At 40.3% G+C, this 23837-nt stretch overlaps 2 protein-coding genes across 2 annotated transcripts; both read right to left on the bottom strand.

The window, feature by feature from the left end:
• Positions 1-16182: 16182 nt before the first annotated feature.
• On the bottom strand, positions 16183-18048 carry LOC143535746 (protein TIC 21, chloroplastic-like). Its single transcript, XM_077029916.1, has 4 exons — positions 17803-18048; positions 17480-17737; positions 16519-16722; positions 16183-16425 (listed from the first exon to the last, which is right to left on the bottom strand). The coding sequence occupies exons 1-4, from the start codon at positions 18046-18048 to the stop codon at positions 16312-16314; spliced, it is 822 nt and encodes a 273-aa protein (XP_076886031.1). The 3' UTR covers positions 16183-16311.
• Positions 18049-18876: 828 nt separating this feature from the next.
• LOC143535745 (reticulon-like protein B11) lies at positions 18877-20766 on the bottom strand. The gene is made up of 6 exons (XM_077029915.1): positions 20700-20766; positions 20424-20604; positions 20201-20342; positions 20064-20133; positions 19784-19957; positions 18877-19158 (listed from the first exon to the last, which is right to left on the bottom strand). The coding sequence occupies exons 1-5, from the start codon at positions 20749-20751 to the stop codon at positions 19791-19793; spliced, it is 612 nt and encodes a 203-aa protein (XP_076886030.1). The 5' UTR covers positions 20752-20766; the 3' UTR covers positions 18877-19158; positions 19784-19790.
• Between the last annotated feature and the right edge of the window lie 3071 nt (positions 20767-23837).

The raw sequence follows: 23837 nt of genomic DNA, 5'->3' as shown, positions 1-23837 counted from the left end.
GATGTTTCATGCGCTTGCGCATATGTGATATGCGCCACGCGCAGATGTTTCATGCGCTTGCGCATAGGTTTTGGCTTTGTGTCTTCATGACATCCTGATTTCAAGCCTCTTGTGTATATCTTGTGGGTTGACCCGCCCCGCTCGATGTTAAGGCGGGTGCATACCTCTTCAAGCCCCCCCCAGTCTAATGTGTGTCTTGTCTCGCGCGAGCGAGGTAAGATAGACATTAGACTTAATAGTTTGCTTTTTCAATAGGGCTTGTTTTTTCTTTTTCTTTTCTTGTACGCGCGTTGCGCGAAATTCCATCCCTTTGGTTAAAACGAATCGTCAATGCACGTGGTTGGTTGGTGTTGACATGCATCAGAGATGGAGACGTTATGTGTCAGACCTTTCGTGTGCTCGAGGTGCTACGGTGGCTTTTCACGTCTCCTCATACAGTGTCAGGAACACGTGTCGCGCTTATGTTGACCTACGCCTGCGAGTGGGGGCGCGTGAGCGTAGATCTGATTATTACTTGTTTCTCTCTCTCTCTCCTGGGCCTATAAAACCAAACCTTTTGAACGGTTTTTTCTTCATCTCCACTATCATTTTCAGAGCTTTTGCCTATCATTTACATTCCGATTAAGAGCTTTCGTCTTTGTCCCTGAATTCCGTGCTTAAAGTAACCATATTGTTCGATTCGCAATTGTATGTCTGATAACCCAAACACCACAATTTCCCCTAGTAAAGGCCGTGTAAAATCAGTGGTTATGTCTACTTTGAAGAAAACCGGCAAGGGTACTCGGGTTGGCGAGGCTTCGTCGGAGGAGGGGGGAAAGAATAAAACGGCGAAAAGATGGGACGAGATCCCCTGCAAGTTGAAACAGCCTGAGCTTGATGGTCTCATTGCTTCTCAGGGTTTTCTCCCTGAGTATGGTTGTCTGCTCCCGGCAGCCGGGCAGACGGCTGCGGATCCTCCTGCCGGCTATATCTCTCTATATTCTCATTTTCTTACTCACTGTAACCTTCGTCTTCCGATGACAAGGTTTATAGGTGCGCTCCTTCAATTTTATGAGATTCACATATCCCAAGTTCACCCTTTTGGGTTGGTGCGCATGACTCATTTTGAGTTTATGTGCAAAGCTCAGCGCGAAGAGCCTACTCCTCGCCGCTTTCAATATTTCTATAAACCAAAGGTTCAAGATTCTTGGTTTTCGTTTACTCCGCGCAGTCAGAAGGTTAAATGCTCTACTGTCACTTTTAAGAGCCTTCATGACTGGACTGAGAAGTTTTTCTACGTCAAAGCTGGTGTTATTCCAATTCACATGACTATGCGCGCGATCACTTCTGCGCCCGCGGATGACAATGTCCTTAAGAACCCAACGGGCACATGGGTTAAAAAATTAACTGCTGAACCATCCCCCGCCAAGAATATTTGCGAGGAAGCGTTGGTGGGGGTTGGTATGAGCAAGAGGTGGACTGACAGCGAGACTGAGCCTGTCATCCATGTTGATGGCTCAGGTGGGTTGTTTGTTCATTGCATTAATTTTGCGCGAGTATAATTCGTTTTGCTGATATCACTTGTCTTGTTTTATGCAGAAAGCAAGGAATACATCCACGCCGCCTATGACGAGCATACAGAAGGTGGCTCTGTCGCCCTGAACGCTGGGGAAGTTGCTTTCCCTGATCGCTTCGATGATATGTTCATCCCTGTCGACTTAGAATTTTGCTTTGACAGCGATGCGCCTGGTAAGCCCTTGTATTTGTGTTTAGGCCCTTAGAATACCAAATTTGGTTTTAACATTTCAGTTACGCGTATTGTAGATGCGCTCGCTAATTATGAGTTGGAGCCTGTGGAAGAGGAAGGGGAGGAGGCAGAAGCTGAAGCGCAAAAACTCAAGCGCAAGGCTAAAGGCAAGACTGGCGCAGGGGCCAGTAAAAAACAGAAAAAAGATGATGCCTCTGTTACCCAGAATCTTCCTCCTACTCAAGTGAAGGGACTTGAGAAAACCAAGGGTTTTACTTCCAAGTTTTCCTCGTCTTCTTTGCCTCAAGGTGTGGGCAGTCCTCTAGTCCACATGAGGTATGGTGCTGCCACCTCATCTCTGCGCGCGGCGGACAAGGGAAGCGGTGCTGCGCCTGCTGTTTGGTCTTCTCCAACAGGTATACTTTGTTTATATTTTGTGGTTTTATAAGCGTGATTTCGATAGAGTTATTAATGAAGCTTTGTTCACTCAAATGTTTGTAGAGCCGGCAACGTTGGTGGCTCAACCTCAGGCGCAGCAAGGTGCCAAGGCTATGCCGAAGGTTGTTTTGAAGTCCTCTGTTTTGCCCTCAAAAAGGGGGAAAATGGACTTCATGGCGATGCTTAATTCGCGGACTGCGGTGCGCCAAGGTATTTATTGCGCTTTGATTGTCTGATTTTTTCCTTTAGTTCAAGTCATGAATCATTCTTCTTGTTGGTTTTTTCATAGGAATTATAGCTGGCACACAAGCTGCTGGTGGCACTGCTAGCGCTGGCGCCGTTAGTTCTGCTCCTGCTCCAACAAGTACTGAATCTCCCCTTATTGGGATCACTAAGGAGCAGGAGACTATATTTCGCGCTACTCTAACAGCGTCAAGACCTCTCTCACCTCCTCCTGCGCGCAGCCCTCCTCGTGAGACTATTTTTGATTCTTCCAAGTCGCAGGAGAAGAGACCTGTTATAGAGGATGATGAGGAGGTTGATTTTGAAAATTCTGATGGTGGCCGCGTAAGCCCTACAGCGCCACGCGATTTCGTGGCGCAGCCTTCTTCTCATGGGGCAGGCAGGAGCTCATCAGTTGGCGCTAACCTTTCTGCCAGTTCTCCTCATGTATAACTTTATTTTGCTCCACTGCGCAGACTTCCAAATTAGTGTTTAGATAACTAAAACGTTTCTTTGCTATGCTTTGTGCTTGTAGGGAGCCAATCACATATACCGCCCGAGCTGGAGTATCACTGAAGAGAGCTCATTCCAATCCGTGGGCGTATGTGAAGACTTTTGGGCTTACTCTGTTCCTCCAGCTGAAAGGAGGTTTCAAGAGGACCGCGCTCGCGTGGATTTGCTTAATGACCACCTTTTTGCTGGGTCTGCGTTTTTTGCTGCCTCCCAAGAGCTTCGCCATGATTATATAAAGGTACGTGATGCCCTTGCGGAGGCCAAGCAAGAGGCTAAGATTTCTGCTTGGAATCTTTCTGATGCCCGAGAGAAGGCTGAGAAACTCCAAGCAGAACTTAGCGTGAACCGGGCTAGTTCCAACGCTGCTTTTGTGAAGCGCGGGCTTGAGCTGCAAGCTGCGCGGGAGAAACTGCAAGTGGCAGATGCAGATGCGGCAAAGCACGCGCGTCAAGCGCGTGACCTGGAGTTAGCAGTGGAGGCGCGTGACCAAACTATTGCGCAGGTTAATATTGAAAAATCTTTGTTGGAAAATGAGGTTGCGCGCCTGAAAGAAGAGCTTGTTGCTGCGCAAACAGTGAAGAAAGAGGCCTTGGCGGCGGCGGCGTCCGAAAAGGAAAAGCTGAAGCAAGCCAAAGAAACTGTTGAGTTGTTAAACTCTCAGATTCCTGCTTTTGAGACGTCTGTCTCTTCTCTTGCGCAGGATCGTCATTGGCTGATTTCACAGGGTGTGACTCATTGCGCTTATGCCATGAAATATTCAGACGAGTTCCAAACCCTTGTGATGGACTGTAATGCGGCGTCGCGCTTGGTGGGTCGGGCTGAGGGGTTTAAGGATGGTTATGAACATGGCATGCTAAAGAAGAATCCATCCGACTACCCTTATCAGCTCGACGCTGTCTGCGCTGACATGGCTGAGGTGGGGAGAAGTACTTGAATACTCCAATTCCCATCCTTGAGCAAGTATTTTAACCTTAATGAGTTTACTTGACTTATTTTCATAATCTTTTGTACTTATACTGTTCCTTGTGACTTGCAGATAGCCGCGCTTGCTGACTAGCCCGATCTTGGCACTTTAAAGAAATTACTTGATGAATGTGAAGGGACTGGTGGCAATGATGATGGCGCGGGCAACGCTACCTCTGCCAGCGGCTCTGGCGTGGCCAAAGGACCTACTCCTGACGCTATCATGACAGAAGACGACTATATTCAAGACGAACAGCTTGATTATGGTAAATTTGGAGATGACGAGGAGCGAGCTGCGCCAGATGCTGAGGGAGGAAATAATGATGAGGAAGATGAAGAGGCTGACATTAAGATAGAGACTTGAAAAACCCTTCTTGTTTTTTTTTTTAGTTGTGTTTGTAGTTTCTACCTCATCATTTGTAAATTTGTGAACTTCTATATTTTGGAATGAAATTTTGTTTTTCCCTTATTCGCATCTTGCGCATTCCCAATTCATCTCTTTATATTGCATGCGTGTGCTTGTTGAATATAAGGTATGCTTACACATTGAAACTTGAACAAGGTTGTAAGGAAATTATTTTTACTTAATCCTTAACAGTTGTCATATTTCAAGTTACTTTGCGATATTCAGAATATGCTGACACGTGCCTTGGCCTTTCATTATTCCTCTTTTGCGCGACGTTATCGTGCATTTATTATATGGAATTATGAATGAGTTTTGTAGCCTTTACGTGCCAGTATGTGTTACTCTGTCTATATCCATTATAATCTCATGCGTGGCCCCGACCTGAGACCTTAACAACTATGCTTTGGCGTGTGCTTTGCCTTAGTTGTGCTTAGGTATTTTTATGGTCCGGCTGCGCAATACGTAGGATGGATGCTATGAGTAATTTGAGCTAAGGCTCATATTATTGGGCTAAGACCCTGACGTTCCAGAGTTAAAACTCGTTAACGCGTCTGAGCTTGAAGCTCGCGCATGTATGTTTTACTTCGTTTTATTTTTAGTTTGATGTCAATACAATGTTGTCATATTGCTCAAAATTAATAAAGGGAAGTGTGAAACATGTATGCAAAAGGTAATAGAACGCATATTAAAATAGAGCATATCATTATTCATAATGGCTTACAAAGCCTTAATTACAAACTTGACAACTTTTACATGAAACATTTTCTAAGTTGTGCTGCGTTCCATGTGCGCGGGATCATCTTTCCATTTAAATCTTTTAAAGCGTATGCGCCTTTTCCCAATTCTTCCGAGACTTGATAAGGTCCCTCCCAGTTGGGAGACATTTTTCCCGGGGGTATTGCGCGACTAGCTTCATTGTTCCGAAGGACAAAATCATTCTTCTTGAAGTGGCATTCTTTCACGCGCTGATTGTAGTATTTTTCTAGCTTTTTCTTGTATTTGGCTTCACTGATGATAGCCGCCTCTCTGCGTCCCTCAAGTAAATTGAGATACAACCTCCTTTCTTGCTCGTTATCCGTCTTACTCATCATGAGCACTCTATAGGATGGGCATCCAATCTCTGCTGGAATCATAGCCTCCGTTCCATAGGTTAGGCTGAACGGGGACTCGCCATTGCTGGTTTTGCTTAATGTCCTGTGCGCCCACAGGACATTAGGTAACTCCTCGACCCATGCATGGGACTCTCATTCCAACCTTTTCTTCAGCCCATTCAGCAAGCTTTTGTTCGCGCGTTCCACTTGGCCATTCCCTTGAGGATGGTATGCTGAAGTGAAGACCTAATTGATGTGCAATTACTTGAACCAACTGGATATCTTCCTGTCAGTGAATTGTTTGCCATTGTCGCTCACGATTTCCATGGGCAGGCCAAAACGGCATATGATGTGGCTCCAAATAAATTGCTTCATTGCCTCGGCTATGATTTTTGCCAGTGGCTTGGCTTCAACCCATTTTGTGAAATAGTCTACTGCCACTACCAAAAACTTTACTCGCCCTGGCGCTTGTGGTAAGGGACCCACAATATCGATTGCCTACTTATGGAAAGGCCATGCAGAGGTCACCGGAATCAAGTTGTTCTTAGGCCGCATGGTATTTGGCGCATAGCTCTGACACGCTTTGCATTTTTGGATCTTTTTTAACGCGTCCAAGTACATGTCTGGCCAATAGTAACCTGCGTTCATTGCCTTGGCGATCACCATACGCGGGCCAGCATGTATTCCACAGATTCCTTCGTGTATTTCTCTGATCACATAACTTGCTCCCTCAGCGTCTAGGCATTTCATGAGTGGTCCAAGATAAGAGCGTCGATATAACGTACCATCGAGCATTTCGTAGTTCTGCGACTTGTGTCTTATCTTCCTCGCCTGTGCGCGATCGTCTGGTACCTTTCCCTCCTTCAAGAATTCCATTATTGGAGTTATCCATGATGAAGGTGTTGTATGAATTACAAGAACAGACTTCGCACCCACTGACGGGTTGCTCATTACTTCCACCCTGACATCTTTGCCAAAATGATCGAAGCTGGTTGATGCCATCTTGCTTGGCGCGTCGGTAGACTTATTTTCACTGCGCGGAATGTGTATGATTCTGAAAAAGTCAAATTGTTCGGTGAGTTTCTTCGCCTGCTCTAGATACAAAGGCATGGTGTTCTCCTTGGCATCATAAAGGCCATTGACTTGTGCTGCTACCAGGTATGAATCTACATGAGCCTCTAGCTTTTTAACTCCGAACTTGTGCGCGATGCGCAAACCAGCCAGCAGGGCTTCATACTCAGCTTCATTGTTGGTGCTCTTGAAATCCTACCTGATTGCGTAAGTATACTCATGATTTTTTGGATCCACCAGTTTGAGGCCTGCGCCGGACCCTTCGTTGTTTGAAGCTCCATCAGTGAATAATCTCGAAACGTTTTCTTCATTACTGGCTTGCGGAGGGTCTACTTCGCGCTGAGCCTCTTCAACTTTTCCTTCAGGGATTTCTGCGATGAAATCAGCTAAGACTTGTCCCTTGATTGCTGGACGAGGCTTATAGGTGATCGTGTGCTCCCTTAATTCCAGCGCCCATTTTATCAGCCTTCCTGAGAGTGCGGGACGTCGCAAGACTTGCTGGATGTTGTAATCAGTCAGAACTTCAATAGGATGACCATTGAAATATCTGTGAAGCTTGCGCGACGCATGTGTTAGTGATAAAACTAGCTTTTCTATGATGGTGTAGCGCGTCTCAGGATCTGTCAGCACTCGACTTACATAATAAATTGGTGTTTGGATTCCCTTGCGATCCACCAATAATACTGCGCCAATGGCGCGCTCTCCTGCTGACAGGTACAACGTTAAAGTTTCACCAGGTAGTGGAGCTGTGAGCGCAGGCAGATTTATCAGACATTCTTTTATCTCACTGAAAGCTTGCTCGGCCTCAGGCGTCCACTTGAATTGGCTTTTCTTTAAGCAATTTCTCAATGTGTTAATGAATGGGGTAGATTTGCTTGCATGGTTTGCTAGGAACCTGTTAATTGATACCAATCTACCATTCAACTTTTGAACTTCCTTCATGGTGGACGGTGAGGGCATGCTGAGGATAGTCTCCACCTTCTCTGGGTTCACCTTGAAACCATCCTTGGTGACCATTACGCCGAGAAATTTCCCTTCTTCCACGCCGAATGTGCATTTGCTCGGGTTGAGCTTCATGTTTACTTCCTTTATGCGTCGAAGGGTTTCTTCGATGTCTTTGAGCATTTGTTTTTCCTCCCTGCTTTTAATCACCAAATCATCCACGTAGACTTCTAAGTTTTTTCCAATCTGCTCGTTGAAAATTGCATCCATGAGTCTTTGGTAAGTGGCTCCTACATTCTTCAAACCAAAGGGCATTTTTGTGTAACAGAAAACACCCTTGTCAGTTCTGAAAGCAGTCTTGTCTTCATCCTGTGGTGCCATTTGAATTTGGTGATAGCCCTTATAGGCATCCAGGAAACATTTGAGCTTAAACGGCACCACAGAGTCCACCTTCATGTCAATGTTTGGGAGGGGGTAACAATCTTTTGGACACGCCTTGTTGAGGTCCTTGAAATCAATGCACATTCTCCATGACCCATTGCTCTTCTTTACCATCACAGGATTGGCTACCCATGTTTGATATCGTATTGGGCGAATGATATTCGCGCGCAGTAGATCTTCTACTTGCTCATTCATGGCCTTTGTCTTCTCGTCTCCCATGACTCTTTTCTTTTGAGCAATTGGCTCCACGGACTTGAATGTGTTGAGAGAGTGCTGCGCCAGGTCTCGCAGAACCCCAGTCATATCAGAATGTTGCCACGCGAAGACTGACATATACGTTGTGAGCAATCTTTTCATTCTCACTCTTGTGTCATCTGATATCGTAGCTCCGATTGTGATTGTTTGTTCTGGGAATTTTGGGTTGAGAATCCATTATTCTGGCGCGTTGTTTGCCACTGGAAGCTTCATTCTCCCCTCTCGAGGTATACTTATTACTGCGGATAAATGATCTCGGTACACAAATGTTACTCCTGTTGGTGTTGGGAACCCCAACGCGCCATGCGCTGGTGACGGTATGGCGTTCAATTGGGCAATCGTTCCTCTGCCCAATATCATACTATGGCATGAAGTGGTGGGCAAGACCAGGAAGTTGACAATTTCAGCTCGCTTGTGCTTCTCATCCCCCATAGTTAGTTCGAATTGTATCTGACCTAGGGGGTGAATAATTTCGTTTGAGACACCCGAGATTGGTGCACTCACAACTTCAAGCCTTGCTTGGTCTGCTGGATCCAACTTCCTGAAACATTGCTCATACATGATGTCTGACTCACTACCGGTGTCCACCAGGACTCTTGACACCTCATAATGAGCGATGTGTGCAGTGATGACTAGAGGGCTGCTGATAGACGGGCCTCCTCTGATTCTTGGAAAGATTACTTGTTGCTCGCGCCAATCCCCTTGGATTTGTGCGCTTCTCTTCCTCGATCTTTGCCCTTGCCTTCTTCCTTCAGCTACACAGATTCTTTTGAATTTTTTACTGGATGAGGCTCCGTCTGGTTGTTCATTCTCTGGTCTTGGATTTTTTACCAGGTGAGCCAACTTGCCTGATTTCACATCTTTTTCGATCGCATCCTTCAAATGATGGCATGCATCAGTGTTGTGCCCTGTGGATTTGTGAAACTCACAATATTTGCCACTGTTCGGTGGTCCCTTATGGAGTAATGGCCTGGGGTTTTTAAACTGGACATTCTCTGTGCTTAACACTTGCGAAGGCATTTTGGTGATGGGAGTCCATATTCTTGGTAGAGGTCTGTTAGGCTCTCTGCCGCCTTCCTTCTTGTCACATTCTCCACGATTAAGAATGTCTTTTTGGGGTTGGGGTGAACTTTGTTGCGCTTGCTTTTCTGTAGGAGATAATTGGTTTGTTGCAACCTGGACCATACGGAGTTTTGTTTGCGCCTCTTTTCATTGTTGCGTGGTGCTTCTGTTTGATGCCCTTTATCTCTTGCTCTGTCTTGGGCAATTTGCTTTTCATTTCGCTCGAAGACTCGCGATGCTTCCATAAGCTTAGCCCAAGTGGTTGGCATGCCTTCTCTGCTCACGAGAGCTCTGCGGAGTTGATCACTGTGCGCACCTTGTATAAAGGCCACGCGCAAGAGTTGTTCAGTGATGCCTCCAATTGCAAGAGATTCCTGATTGAAATGAGTTATGTAGTCTTCAATGGTTTCATCATTCCTGCGTACGCAGTGCATGATGTCATCGGGGTCGTGCGTGTGTCTGCGCTGCTGTACAAAGTGAGCCTGGAACTTTTCAAATAGCTCTTCGAACCCATCGATTTGTCCTGTCGGCAAGCTTTCGAACCAGACACGCGCTGCGCCCGTGAGGCAGCGAGCAAACATGTGACACCATGTTGGCATCGTCCAGCTTTCTAAGTTTCCAGTGTTATAAAAACCTTGTAAGAAATCATCTGGATCTGTTGTACCATCGTACTTGCCTAAACCACTTGGCATCTTGGTTTTGTGTTGAATGGGAGCCTTCGCAATGCGCTCAGCGAATTTTGAATGTTTTACCAAGATGTCTGGCCTATATGGTGTGGTTACGTCCACTTGCTCTTTCGCTTGTGGGTTGTATGGTGTGTATAAATCCATATCAGCTTTGGCTCCAGGTGCTATGTGCATGTGTGCGCGAAGCTGTGAACCTCCTGCATGAGTATCTCGCGTCTTCTTCATGCTGTGCACCTCTTCCTCATCACTAATATCAGCTTGTTCGGTGTGAACAGAATGACCGTCTTCCAGCGCGCGCGTCTTTTTTGTTGTTCCCTGAATGGTTTGTTTATCAAATGCGAGCCTTTGTGTTAAATCGGCTAACTTTTTGTGTTTTACCAACTTATTGTATTTGTCCATTAAACGCCGTTGTTCGTTTATGAGCCATTATTTAGGGTCGTTGGTTTCAACTTTCGGGCCCATTGGTCCTTTTTGTTTTGCACCAGTCAGATTTTGGAACGTGAGATCGTCTGGGGGAGTTTCAGTTTGACTATGAGGTGTTGTGTTGAAGGGATGGTTACTGGTGGTGCGCGCAGTGTCACGCGGCGCCCTCAGAACCTGATGTCCCTCATTAACATCCTCAAGCTCATTATTCTCCAGAACTTGATCATTGTTTCGAACACCGGAAACCATGGTGAAGAGAAAATTGATGAAATAGTAGTTTTGTTGCCGTTGTAACAGGTGATGGCACCAATGAAGAAGCGTGGATCGACTTACTTGTATACGATCAACGTCCCTCGGGTACGAGTGTGCTATATCACCGATGGTTTTCCGAGATACGAGTTCTTCCACCTACAAAACGAACAGCACCGTGAGCTTACCCCTCAGAAAGGGACAGAGGGGTCCTCTTTGGGGTAACCCTCCGGTGTGAGAATCAGATATTGTAGGATGGGATAATCAGGATGTGAAAATGAGTAAAGGATTTAGAGTATATTTTCCTGCCCCCTCCAACTGTGGAGGTGGTGTGGTATTTATAGTATTAGGGTTTCCAATGACTGGGCTCAGACCCAATTAGGACCTTTTTAGCCTCCTCCTATTGCTTCGCGCCACACACCTGGTGCTTTTTCATTGATTATTCTCTGACCAAGGTATTTCACCTGACCCATGTGCCATCACGTGGTGGCACATGGGCTTTGCTGAGTTGTCCACCCTTCATTGGCAGCTGTCAACATCAGCACATTCTTTATTCCTTAAAAGATACCTTCTGAAAGGTTGCCTGATGAGTACAATCATGGTTGTCCTTATCCTGATTTGGATTAGACTATTGTCTCATTTGTTGTGTGTCGCTTACGCGCGGCCTTTATGCGCCTATCCCGGGGATGTGCAAGGTCTTCTCTTTATTCTCACAGATGTTTCATGCGCTTGCGCATATGTGATATGCGCCACGCACAGATGTTTCATGCGCTTGCGCATAGGTTTTGGCTTTGTGTCTTCATGACATCCTGATTTCAAGCCTCTTGTGTATATCTTATGGATTGACCCGCCCCGCTCGATGTTAAGGCGGGTGCATACCTCTTCATGAATGTCATCTATGGATTTAATGTTATAAACTAAAAAAAAGTATCTGCATAATAAAATGCGTGTCATTTGAAATGAAAAATCAAACACCCGCACACCCAATATCGGCAACCACAATTAATCTCTCCCAAAAATAGCTTCCAGAGCTAGCCTCCAATTCTCTCCAGGACGCTATCTTCTCCATTGAGTGGGTTTCAGATAATTACCTAAACCCTGATTTCGTTACTACACCACGCCGATATCTTCTCCAACAATTTCAATTTTAATCTTCTAGGGTTTGCTTACTCGAAGGATTTTTTCAGCGGAGCATCACCACTGTTGCACCTCCTCGGCGGACTTATGCCACAAGCACCCTCAAATTTCAGCCAGCAATTCTAAAAACTTTTGGTTAGTATGAACTGATTTATGCTTAATTTGAACTGATTTGTATGTGTGTGGCTAGATTTGTGTTTAATATGAACTGATATGTATGCGTGTATCCAGATTTGTGCTTTATATAAACGGATTTGTATGTGTAGGTAGATTCAGTTGATTATGCTAATTTGGTTTGATTACTCTTGAGTTATGCACTGACTTGGGCTTAAATCAACGGATTTGTGTGGTTTTGCTTGATTTGATAGTGATTTGGGCTTAATGTAATCTGATTTGTATGTATGTGTGTTTGCTCGTTCGATAAATGAGCCCAAACCCAAGCCTAGAAGTAAGCTCGTAAAATAATAGAGCTTAAATGAGCCCAAACCCGATGTGTATATGGTTTATATTAATGAATTTTGTAACTTGAAGTCGAACCTGCACAACCAAGAACTCTATAAGTCAAGTGTTAGTAAGTCACACAAAGACCAACAGACCAAGTTTTCACAATTGTTATTACTCTTGGAATTATTTGATTTAAGCAACATTTAGAATCCGAAACTCAGTTTGTGGTACTGAAATTTGGTTTTAGTCTTTTATAGATAGTGTTAATTATCTAATAATAATAGTCTAAACGAGCTAAACCCGAGTCATGGTTGGTTCGGCTCGTGACTTTGCTCGGATTGTGTATAAATAATAATAACTAGTTAACTCCCCTACGCTTCTAATAACTATGACAGATCCGACCAACGGCAGCCCTAACTCGATAAATTTAACTAAACCAAACTCGTTTCACTCATTTTAAAAAGGGCCAAATTCGACCTGGCTTGTTTTGACTCGTTTGGTAGAGACATCAGTTTGGTTCCATCTATCTATTAATAGATAAATTATGGTCAGACTCAAAATATAATAGATAAACTCATACTCAAAGCTGCATACCCAATATTTGTCTTATGTATAAGACAGTATAACAATGAAATTATATTATTTTATATGTTACGTTTATGAACCCGAACCTACATTTTGTGTTTGTGTGTATGCTTTATGTTGTGATTTTTCAATAAACGAGACCAAGCTCGAGCCCGGGCCCAGATTTTTGTGTTTATATCAATTTATATGTTATGCATATGAATATGTGTAAAAAAATAACAAAATTATATATATATATATATATATATATATATATATATATATATATAAACAAGTTGGCTCGCGAGCCGAGTTGGAATCCGATCGTTTATAAATTAGTTAAACCTGAGCTCGGGCCCGCGATTGGACATGAAAACTACTATGAGCATGGACTCTTTTAATCTGTTTCAGCCCACCGTTCTCAATTCTTGTTCTCCCCTCCTGTATGTTTGATTTCTCTTAACTGTTAAACTCGTATAATTAATGGTTTGCGCTTTTGTTTCCTTCATGAATGACTTTTTTAATCTGCTTGTGTATATGGTATATCATATATTTATATGTTCTTATCAACCACTTAATACTTGAATCTAGAAAGGAGCAATGTGCCTAGCTTTGTTACTTCATTTTGCAGATTCATGCAGTTTAATTTGACTATCATGTGATAATGACTTTGACTTAATTTATTCTTTTACCAATTAAAATTGCAGCCAAGAAAACTTTAGTTTGACCAAATTTGTGAATCCAAAAGAACATGAGAAAACAATGTAGCAGATATTGGCAACATTTCCATAATGAGAATGCTGCTTGTGAGTGTTGTCACAATTCACAAGGTAAGTTGTGCAGAAAATTCTTGTTTGTATACTTTTTTCATATATTTCTTTCTAACTCAAATTCTCGATATATTATGAAATTTGATAAGAGCTCGTTACATGTGATTTGTGATTTTTATAGGATAGTGAATTAATATGAACTTGTGATTTGATATGAATTTTAGGTCTTTAGTAGATTTGAACTTCGTGAAGGCGATCGTTGAAGGACTTGAAACACTCGTCAATAACAATGTAAGTGTAACGTGTTCAACTTTAACTACTCTAATTTACAAGTTTGATTAGGTTTATATTGGTTTGTTTTGACCTCACCAAATTTTTTAAACATTTTTTCTTTTAATTTTCTTCTCAGATTAAGGGGGGCAAAGATGTATGCGGGAGGCCGATATTGATGGAATTCAAGAAATTGGTGGATTTATGTGCCACGGTTTATTTTCCGGTGATGTATTTTGTATTGACAATTAACCGATATTTTTGTTAACTTGGGAATCTTTGTAATATTTAGGAACTCTATTTATTGAATGAAATTGATAGTTTTGTTATATTTGTGTTTTATGTTGTTTTCCATGGGAATTTAATTATTGTTATTAATTTAAAAATTAGTAATTATGCAAAAAGAAATAAAATATATTATTTAAAAAAAATTCTTCGATGACGCGCATAAATGTATGTCATATATTGTGGTCATAAACGTGTGTCACAAATGTATGTCATTAATGCGTGTCATAAGATATGACACGCACATACGTGTCATGTTCAATTTATGACAGGGGCTTCAATGACACGCATTTGCGTGTCATCTGCACTCTTTAATGACACACAATGCGTGTCATTAAAGGCATTTTTTCTAGTAGTACAAGTTAGTAATACACATGTGAATAATCGAATATAGCAAATTGGTTTACATGTGTGAGTAGTTGAATATGTATACACATGTGTGCGATATACATGAGAGAAGAGATAGACGATGAGTTCTTTCAAGGGAGAGGAGTCGAGCCTTTCCTTGAATTAGTACCCTCCCTTATATGAAAAATGGTAATGGCCGAGCCGAATAGGGCCGAAGCCTTAACTTAAAGTCTTAATTTCACATTCTTTTGGTGTATTTGTTATAATTTTTTATATGATGATTCTTGGTACAGACTGATCCTGGCTCAAATGATTGTTGGTACGGGCGAACAATCTCTTTATATTACTTTATACGTAGAATGGTATATAATCATCAATTTCGAATAGGGACCGAAATTATTTATCATTGTATTGTATAAACTAATTACCATTTATAAAAGAGCTATGATATTAAAGTTGGTTTCACTTTCAGGCTTTAGAAAAAGTTGAGGACTATAACGGATAACAGTCACGGACATTGGGCCTGTTAACCCACCTAAAGACTAAACTACTAAAGTATAATTTGTGTAACAACGGTTGTTTACTACTTTATTCAGCCAATCCCATTTCGTCATCGGTCATCCTTTACCAAAAAAGCAGAAAGAAAAGGTAAAAACATAAAAATTAGATAAATTATAATTTTTGTCCTTTAGGTATAATGCTTGTGTGCCCATGGATCATGCGTTTGTTGCGGGTCAAGCTGCATTGAAGGCGGAATCAGGTAATATTGATAAACACGAGAAAGCCTGTTTAGTGAATCAGCACGTGTTTCATCCATTTGCTTTTGATATATTTGGTCCCTAACCCGGGAAGCTGTGAAGTTTCTTAGCAGGGTCCAATGGGTCGTACATGGTACTTTTTCGGCCCTTCAGTCCCAAAGCTTCATTTTAATAGGATTAAGTTTGTTATTCAAAATGGGTTGTGACGCAACTTGTTGCCCGTTTACCCGCAACTTTATTGTAATGTAAAGAAAAGGTATAACGTAAAAATTAGCAGCTTGTTGTCTTGTTAAACCAAAGGTAATTACAAAACAAAAAAATAAAAAGTATTTAAAAAGCTGTAACACTTTACGTCAATTAATGGAAGAGACGTAACGTGTAAATAAAAGATGTTTCTTTATTTATTTTTTTTGGTAGTTAGAGCATTCTCATCCCATCCATTATATTGTACCCCATTTTTAAATTTTAAAAGAATTTATTAAAAACTAACTTCAACCTATCCACCATTCGTTTACCCCAACCCTAACTAATAAAAGTTGCTATACCAACTTTTTATATATAAAAAGTTACTATTCACCACTCTTTAAACTTGTGTGAGTGTACGAAAACATGAAATATGATAAAATAATTGTTTGTGAGTAAGATAAAAATAAAGATGGTGAATGGGTTGTGGGAGATTTTTAAAAATGAGTATTAAATTTTAAATAGTATGAATTTTAGTTAAATTATAGGGTAAAAAATGATGGATGGAATGTAAATGCTATTACTTAGTTAAAGGATACAACCTGCGAGTTGGCTGGTTTGTGAAATTCATAAAAAAATTCTCCACCAAGTAAGCTTGCTTCGGATTCATGGCATAGAAAATATGCGGGTTAAGGTAATTAAGTAACTACAGATCATGTTGGCACGTAACTTCCGTCTATAAGCATATTTAGCTACTGACATTGCTGCAGCTGTAGGTGATGAATATCGAACACTAATGAAGATTTGAAGAAATACATGGATCATTAAAAAATATACATTTAAACTATCAAAAGATTATGTACAGCAGTCCAACTTCAATATTAAGTGAAAAATTACAACGCAATTATACAAAACAATTCATAGTAGAAAGATTATGGATTTCTTTTCTGAAAAAGGATTGCTACAGAATGATCCAAAAACATATAAATTCACTAGCTGAACCACACTACAAATTGTCTACCAAGTGTTATAAAACCCGGAAACCATCAAGCAATAATCACGGGTCATGCTGTGCCAGGAACCACAATGCCATCTGAAGGTGGAACCGTAACAAACCGCAGCAACTCCAAAGAGAACAAGAGTCCCAAGAAATGTGACAGGATCGTGTTTGCACTCGCCTGTAATTACCATATTCATATAATATCAATGCGATTGCTATACATTTACTTTTTTATAAACTTTGAATAAAATGTATAACAGATAACATATACCTGGACCAAGAAAATATCCAAAGCAAGAACAGGGCTACTGCCCGGAGAGATACCCTTGTAATAAGGGTTAGCCGAGGTCGTGAGGGCCTTAGCCACCAGCAGTCCAACGGTAGCTTGCATCCCGAGAATTGCAGCCCCCATACCCAAAAGATTCAGGGCTATCCCGTTTTTCAAACTCTTTACAACATCAGCACGTGGTGGAGCCTGAATAAAGAGAAAAGATTGTATTGAATTAGGCCTGTAAACAAACCGAACATTCCGTTTAGTTTATTGAATAAACGACCAAACATAAACAAATATATGTATATGTGTGTGTGTTTGTGTGTGTGTGTCTTCAGGAACATTCATTTAATGAAATTTGTTTATGCTTGTTGGTTCACGTTTGTTTAAGTTCTGTTAATATCTTCATTTTAAACTTTTTGACCCATTACAACTTAGTTTAGTTTTAATAACCTTTTAGGTGCAACACCTTGTTTTTCACATTACTTTTAGCTGGTTTTAGCTCAGTTATGTTTGTTCGTTTACGTTCGTGAATCGTTTGTTTATATTGTTAATAATGAACGAACATAAATGAACACAAACATGTTTATTTCTCTTAACGAACGAACAACAACTAGAAATCCCCGTTAGTTTAATAGTTCGTGTTTGATCGTTCATTCGGTTAAAGTTAAACAAACAAACACCAACATACTGCATTCATGTCCGTTAGGTTTGTTTACAAGCCTATATCATATAACTATATCGTATAACAATATATCCTAAAAATTATCGATTTTGAAATTTATTTGTACAAAAAGTTGTTTCATGATCTGATAATTATTTTTGGGTATACAGATTCATGATCTGATTATAGTGTTCTTGCATAGTAGTTGTTAAATTGCTAAAAGATAACCTAACAATTTGGCTTGAGGATCATATAATAACTCATCAAATTAAAACTTTAAAAAATGATGAAACATACCTTTGAAGGGTCATTGGCGGTCTTGCGAAGGCGATCAGAAAGGCGAATGTAACCGAAAGACCAGAAAACCGACAAGAAAGCAGCAACAATACCAGCAGAAGTAGCATAGAATGTAGCTGGTGATGTGATTTTTCCAGTAATGACAACCGAAAACGAAAGAATAACTGCAGCTACAACTGTGGAAACAAGCTGCCCCCAAAACCCTAGGCTACCCAATCTCTTGAAATACCTTGAAGTGTTCTCTAATCTCTTTGCAACCTGCACAGCAAGTGAAATACCTTCAACTGAAAACCCAATTCATAGAAGAACCCTAGGAATTGTACCTGAGTAAGCTTAGCTTTTTCGGAAGCATCAATGGGCGAATTGTAGGCGGCTGAAATTGGGGTGAGGGTTTTAGGGTTTCTGATTGGAATTAGATGAATGTGACGGGAAAAGAGAGCAGACGATGTAATGGAAAGAGAAGAGAGTGAACTGAGGACGGGAAGAGGCCGTGGTGATGAGAGTTTGGTTAGTATCGACGGTGGAGGTGCGTTGCCGCAACGACTTGCCGCCACCAAAAAAGTTTGCATCTTGGAAGTTGGTATGTTTTGTTGGTAAAGCTTCCAAATATAGTTTTACTTTTTTTTATTAGTTTGCTTTTGAACTTTTCTTAAAAAATAATGATATTTTTATAATAACCAAATTTTATAATTCAATTATAAATTTATAATTACACTTTGATTTGATAATTGAGATTAGGTTGAGTCTCCTAGCATACAACTAACAATGCTTAACCGAATTAATCAAAATATGTTTTCTAATAAGAAAATCACTAGATTACTTGTAATAGAGAACTGTTTGGTTAATGGTTATAAATAGTTTAAGAAAATAAGAAAAACAAACTATTGGTTAAAAGCTCAATTTTAACACATAACCAAACCCAACATACTCGTGGTCACCCTAAAAGTTTACATCTTGTTATATTTTTATTTGATAAAACAGTATCAACTGAAAATAGATTTGAATTAACTCACACCCATAACCAAACAAATTTAACCAAACCACCCTTTTAATAATAGATTGTTTTAGCCGATAACGAAATTGGATAAATCCATTATTGATCAAAAATTATCAATACATGTGCATTTGAAAGTTTTAGGTCTACTGAATTAGGCGAATCTATCCATTATCGATCAAAAATTATCAACGCATGTACATTTGAAAGTTTTAGGTATACTGAATTAGGTGAAGGTGAATCTATCCATTATTGATAAAAAAAATTAGGTGAATCTACCCATAACGAAAGTTTTAACACCTTTAAAAGAGTAACTTTAGAGCAAACGTGATGCTGCTTTCTGGTCGTGCGTTAGCCGCACCAAGGGTTAATCAAGTATAAAATCAATAGCCAAACCAAAATAGCGATACTATAACCCCTTCCAACCATTAAAAGGTTGAGAGCATACACCACACCAGATTAACAGTCACGAGCGATTCATATATATACTCACACCTTAAACTCTTCAAACATGTTTAGTTCTCGTGGGATAAACGTGTCAAAAACTTGCAGCAACTGGAAATCTAACCACTAATGGCAACATCAAAAACAAAAGTAACTTTTGAGATATCCAGTCTGTCAACTCTTCAATATGGATTTCACAAATATAGCAGGGTTATGATCTTGAGCAGCTGGCAAAAGAAACCTGAAAACAGGTAAACTAGTAAATATTAATAAGCGCCAAGTAACAGAAGTGTATAAATGGATAATTGAAAACCCGCTAATGAGTCATAACTCATAAGACATATTTTTAGCTTTAAAGCAGAATGCATCATTAATTTGAAAAAAATAACAAATCACAGATCATATTCTGTTCATAAATCGTATAATAGCATTGTTATGGCTATTCTAAAAAAACCGCCACTGGTTGAAATCAATACATAAACTCTTGTAACATTATAAAAACTGGGTGTCTATTAGTGATATAAGTTTAATCTTAAGCAATAAAGTGATAAGTGATTATCACTCAAGTTAAAAAGTCAATCAAAACCTTGTACTGGCAATGACTGAAATCAACCAAATTTGCTCAAGACGTCGTGGTAAATTAGTAACAAAAAAACAATGGAAAGGTGTTATATCATGTAATACATGCTTCATAAAACAAATGTAAACTTGCAAAAATTTGTCTTTTGGTGTAAGAAAGAAGAAGCCTGAGCAACTTATGACAAAAGCATTCATAACCACAACACATAGCTCAAAACATCAAGAGCCACCTAAACAAACTTTTTCTTTGTTTACTATATTTTTATAAAGTTTGATGGCACGATTACCTTTAGCCTATTCAGTCTTCTTTTGCTTCTTTTGAGCCATTGGAATGTTCTGCAATATGAGATCGACTTTCTTGAATACCGTGCTCATGTTCTTGTGCACAACTACCAGCTTTTCATCTATCTGAGGCTGGAACGTGTCGTATAACAAAGGAACCGACAAACTTAGAAGCACCCCTAATGTAAAATCAAGACAAACCAACAACTCAGAATAAAAAAAAGTTCATGTTTAATCGCATATTAGTATACAAACTCCCAAAAAAAATGTATATAAATAGCTCACCGATATAAACCAGTGTAAGAAAGTTAAACAGGCTACCAATACAAGAAATCATCCATAATCCAAAAGCAACCTGAACATTAAAGCCATATTCAACAATCATAAATCTCAAATACACAAATCTTGAATTTAAAATGTACCAGAAGTAAAGTTCTCAAGTTCCCATCAACCGCAATTTCATGAACCGTGGCTAAAGCCCGATTAACCAAAACTCTGATCTCATCAGCAGCAATAAGAACAGACTCTTCAGATATATCCAAATCAGGAATTGGAGGCAAAGGCCTAAACACAGACCATATTCAATAACCATATTCAATCAAATTAACCTAAAAACAAAGATTAATACAATAGAAACACACGCACCGATTAAGAAGAGAAGCCGATTTCGCCCAAAAGAACAGGATCACAACCAAAAGCAACAGGGTATTAGCTACAAACGATAAAAAATTGTATCCAGCTCGTTCAAACAAAACCCACATGAAAGTTGAACCGATCAACAACATAACACCTCCGTAGCATTTCCTCCATAGCAATGTATCAGCAACTGTAAGAATCCATTAATAACAAAAAGGTTATCGTCTTATCGATCAATTAATCAATCAATGGAATAGATCTGTAATTGGATTGGATGTTTGATACCTGGGCCACCGCCGAGAGCGTGGTGGACGGAGATTGGACGGAATTCGCCCATGATTGTTTTAGGGTTTGTGTTGTCTAGAAAGAAAGAAAGAAAGAAAGAAAGGAGGGAGATTTTTGAAGGTATGTAAAGCGTTACGAAAGTTTTTACTTTTTGCATAGATTGTAACGTGTGAGGGTATTAATTAGTTATTAAATAAATGGTGTTTGATCGCGTGCATTATAATTTAGTACCCAGATTCATGATCCAATCAAAGATTCAAGGGCTCCATGACTCTATCGTACCTTCCGTGACTAGTGTGGATCAACCACTCCGATAAACTGCCTTGTATTTAGTCTTTACCTACTCGGTTGAGTACTCAGTGGTTACCCTTCTGAGACTCTTTCTCCAACTCGCCATATATTACTTGGACTCAAATTTAGGTCTGAGCTACTTGGATCTAGTCGGTGGTCAAGTCGAAGCTACTCGACGATTACTTGGATCTAGTCGGCCAAAAATATTAAAGAATGGATATCGAATTTTGAAATATTCTAGTATTTGAAAATGCTTTCTTTTGATTTATATTAATATTCACGTATTTTGTTATACATATTAGCGAACTTATGATATTTTACATATGCGAAATTTTGCACAAATTAATTTCTTTAAGCAACATGATAGCACTAGGGACTTCTAAAACCAGGTCTCAAACCCGACAGGGTGTTTGAAAAAGGAACTTGGTGGATTGATACTATTGTCTATTCAAAGCCCAGTCTTAATGTCACTCAACCAACCTGGGCTGATAGCACCTAGAGGCTTCTAAAAACCATGTCTCAAACCCGATATGGTGTTTGAAAAAAGAACTTGATGGATTGATACTATTGTCTATTCAAAACCGAATCTTAATGTCACATTAGAAGCTGACTTTAAATCAACTATATCCAAATACACTTATAACAATTATCTAGATAATTTCAAGTTTGTAGCAAGTTTAAAATACAATATGCTCTTTTTTTTAATTTTTTCTTTTTACTTTTTTTACGACTAAATTTTTGCATTGTACATGGTTTATACTAATGAGTAATGACTTTCTACTTTACACTTCAATCACCCGAATGATAGGGTTCATAGACTTCTATTGGAATATATATAGATATTTGTCTTAAGACGTTTCCTAAGCCTTAGGCTTATTTTTGGCTTTGCCTTAGCCCTAACTATGTCATAGCTTTAGCATTGCGCCTTAGCCTTAGGCTTATTTTTGGCTTTGCCTTAGCCTTAACTATGTCTTAGCTTTAGCATTAGCCAGCCATTCCTTAGCTTTAACTTGCCTTGATATTTGTCTTGGTGTATAAATTTCTATAAAGTAGTGTATATGTAAGGGGTTAATGCTACTTTTACTTATCTCTTGGCTATTTTGTTTTTTTAACCATACTTTATTCAGCACTTTATACTTGGTAATTTACTACTATCGTTACTATTGTTTTTATATGGTTGTTGCAAGAATCATTCATCACAATTTTAACATTCTACGTGTTCCATGCCTTTAGAGTATACGGTAATGTTTTCAACATGGTTGTTCTCTTTACTGAATGTGTTTTAAATTTTTTATTTTTGTAATGTTTTCTATGTGTGGTGGTTCATCCCAACCTGTTTTCTACGAAGATACATTATGAGAGTTCTGTTATGATTAAACGCACACACGAAACTGAACATACACACGAAAGCAATAACGAACATGAGGATTTAACGTGGTTCGGTCTAAACTAACCTACGTCCACTGGTGGCAACCAGATATTTCTTTATTGAGTGACAAGGGATTACAAGTACATAACGTCATATATATAGAGACTAGTCTAGGGTTTGCATCTTATTAAACAAGAAATCTAAACCGGGCCGGGCTTCGGTCTGGCCACCCTACACCCATCTGCCATTTGCACTTCAAATAATAAACCGGCCCGAACAAGGCCTACGAACCCAACAATCTCCCACTCGGAGGCCTTGAATACTCTCGTCTGCACTCCTAATTGTATTTTTGTAATCTGAACATTAAACTTCTTCTAGTTGCCACCGCCTTCTCATCAATTAACCTGAAAGCTCGTTGAAGCTCCCCGGAGCTCCAACACGTCAGTCACGGCTAAAACTGCCCCTGACCCGTTCTCTGTCCCTACCGGCTCCCACTGTAACGAACTACCGGATCCTGAGATAACCTGAGAACAAACACTCTCCATATTCGACAAGTAATTCACTGGAGAGACTTTTATAGCTGGAATACTGGTTTTCTTAATCCACTGTCGACCTGGAACTGTAACTGAAGCACGACCTGTGCTCCCACTATCATGATGTCCTCCAACTAATTTAATCTTCCTAGCTCGTTCATCCTGAATCTTCACTTTGGCTCTGGGTTTGTTACTTGCAAAACGAACCTTCTTCTGCCCACGAGATTCTATGAACCGGATTTTGTCTTTCACCAAAACAGGATCCACTCCTTTCGATGACATATCGACCATATACAACGAACCTATTTTCTTGCCACGAGCAACCACGAGATTCCCTTTAACTACCTTCCACTGCCCATTCCCGAACTTAACATCGTGCCCCTGGTCATCAAACTGCCCAACTGAAATCAAACATTTCTTCAAACTTGGAATAACCCTCACGTCTTTCAAAGTCCAAGAAGTACCGGCTGAAGTTATCAAATCAACGTCTCCCATACCCGTAACCTCTAAAATATAATCGTTCGTAAGTCGAACCTTTCCAAAATCTCCAAACTTTAGATTCTTCATCGTTTCACTACAGTGAGTGGCATGAAACGATGCGCCAGAATCCATCACCCAAGAATCAACGTTACTCTCAACACTGCATATCAATGCCTCATCACTACTGACCCCGTCATCTGTGTCGTATTTTGTAACGTTCACCTCTTTCTTACCATTCGGACACTAGTTTCTGAAGTGTCCCTTCTCTTTACAACCCCAGTATTCAATATCTTTACGAGTCTTAGACTGACTCCTCTTCCTACTCCCACTGCCTCGCTGTTTTTCCCTACCTCTACCTTCTGTGACTAACATATTTCCTGATGATTCACCTGAACTTCTGCGTCTTGAATCTTCTCCCAGAATCAGGTCCCGAATCCCATCAAAAGTAATTTTTGTAGACGAACT

This window comes from Bidens hawaiensis, unplaced genomic scaffold (genome assembly GCF_021521415.1).
Source record: "Bidens hawaiensis isolate Kalapana, Puna unplaced genomic scaffold, B.hawaiensis_p1.1 tig00010597_1, whole genome shotgun sequence".
NCBI lineage: Eukaryota > Viridiplantae > Streptophyta > Magnoliopsida > Asterales > Asteraceae > Bidens > Bidens hawaiensis.
The sequence above is the reverse complement of the archived record's forward strand: the minus strand, read 5'-3'. Positions and strand labels throughout refer to the sequence as shown.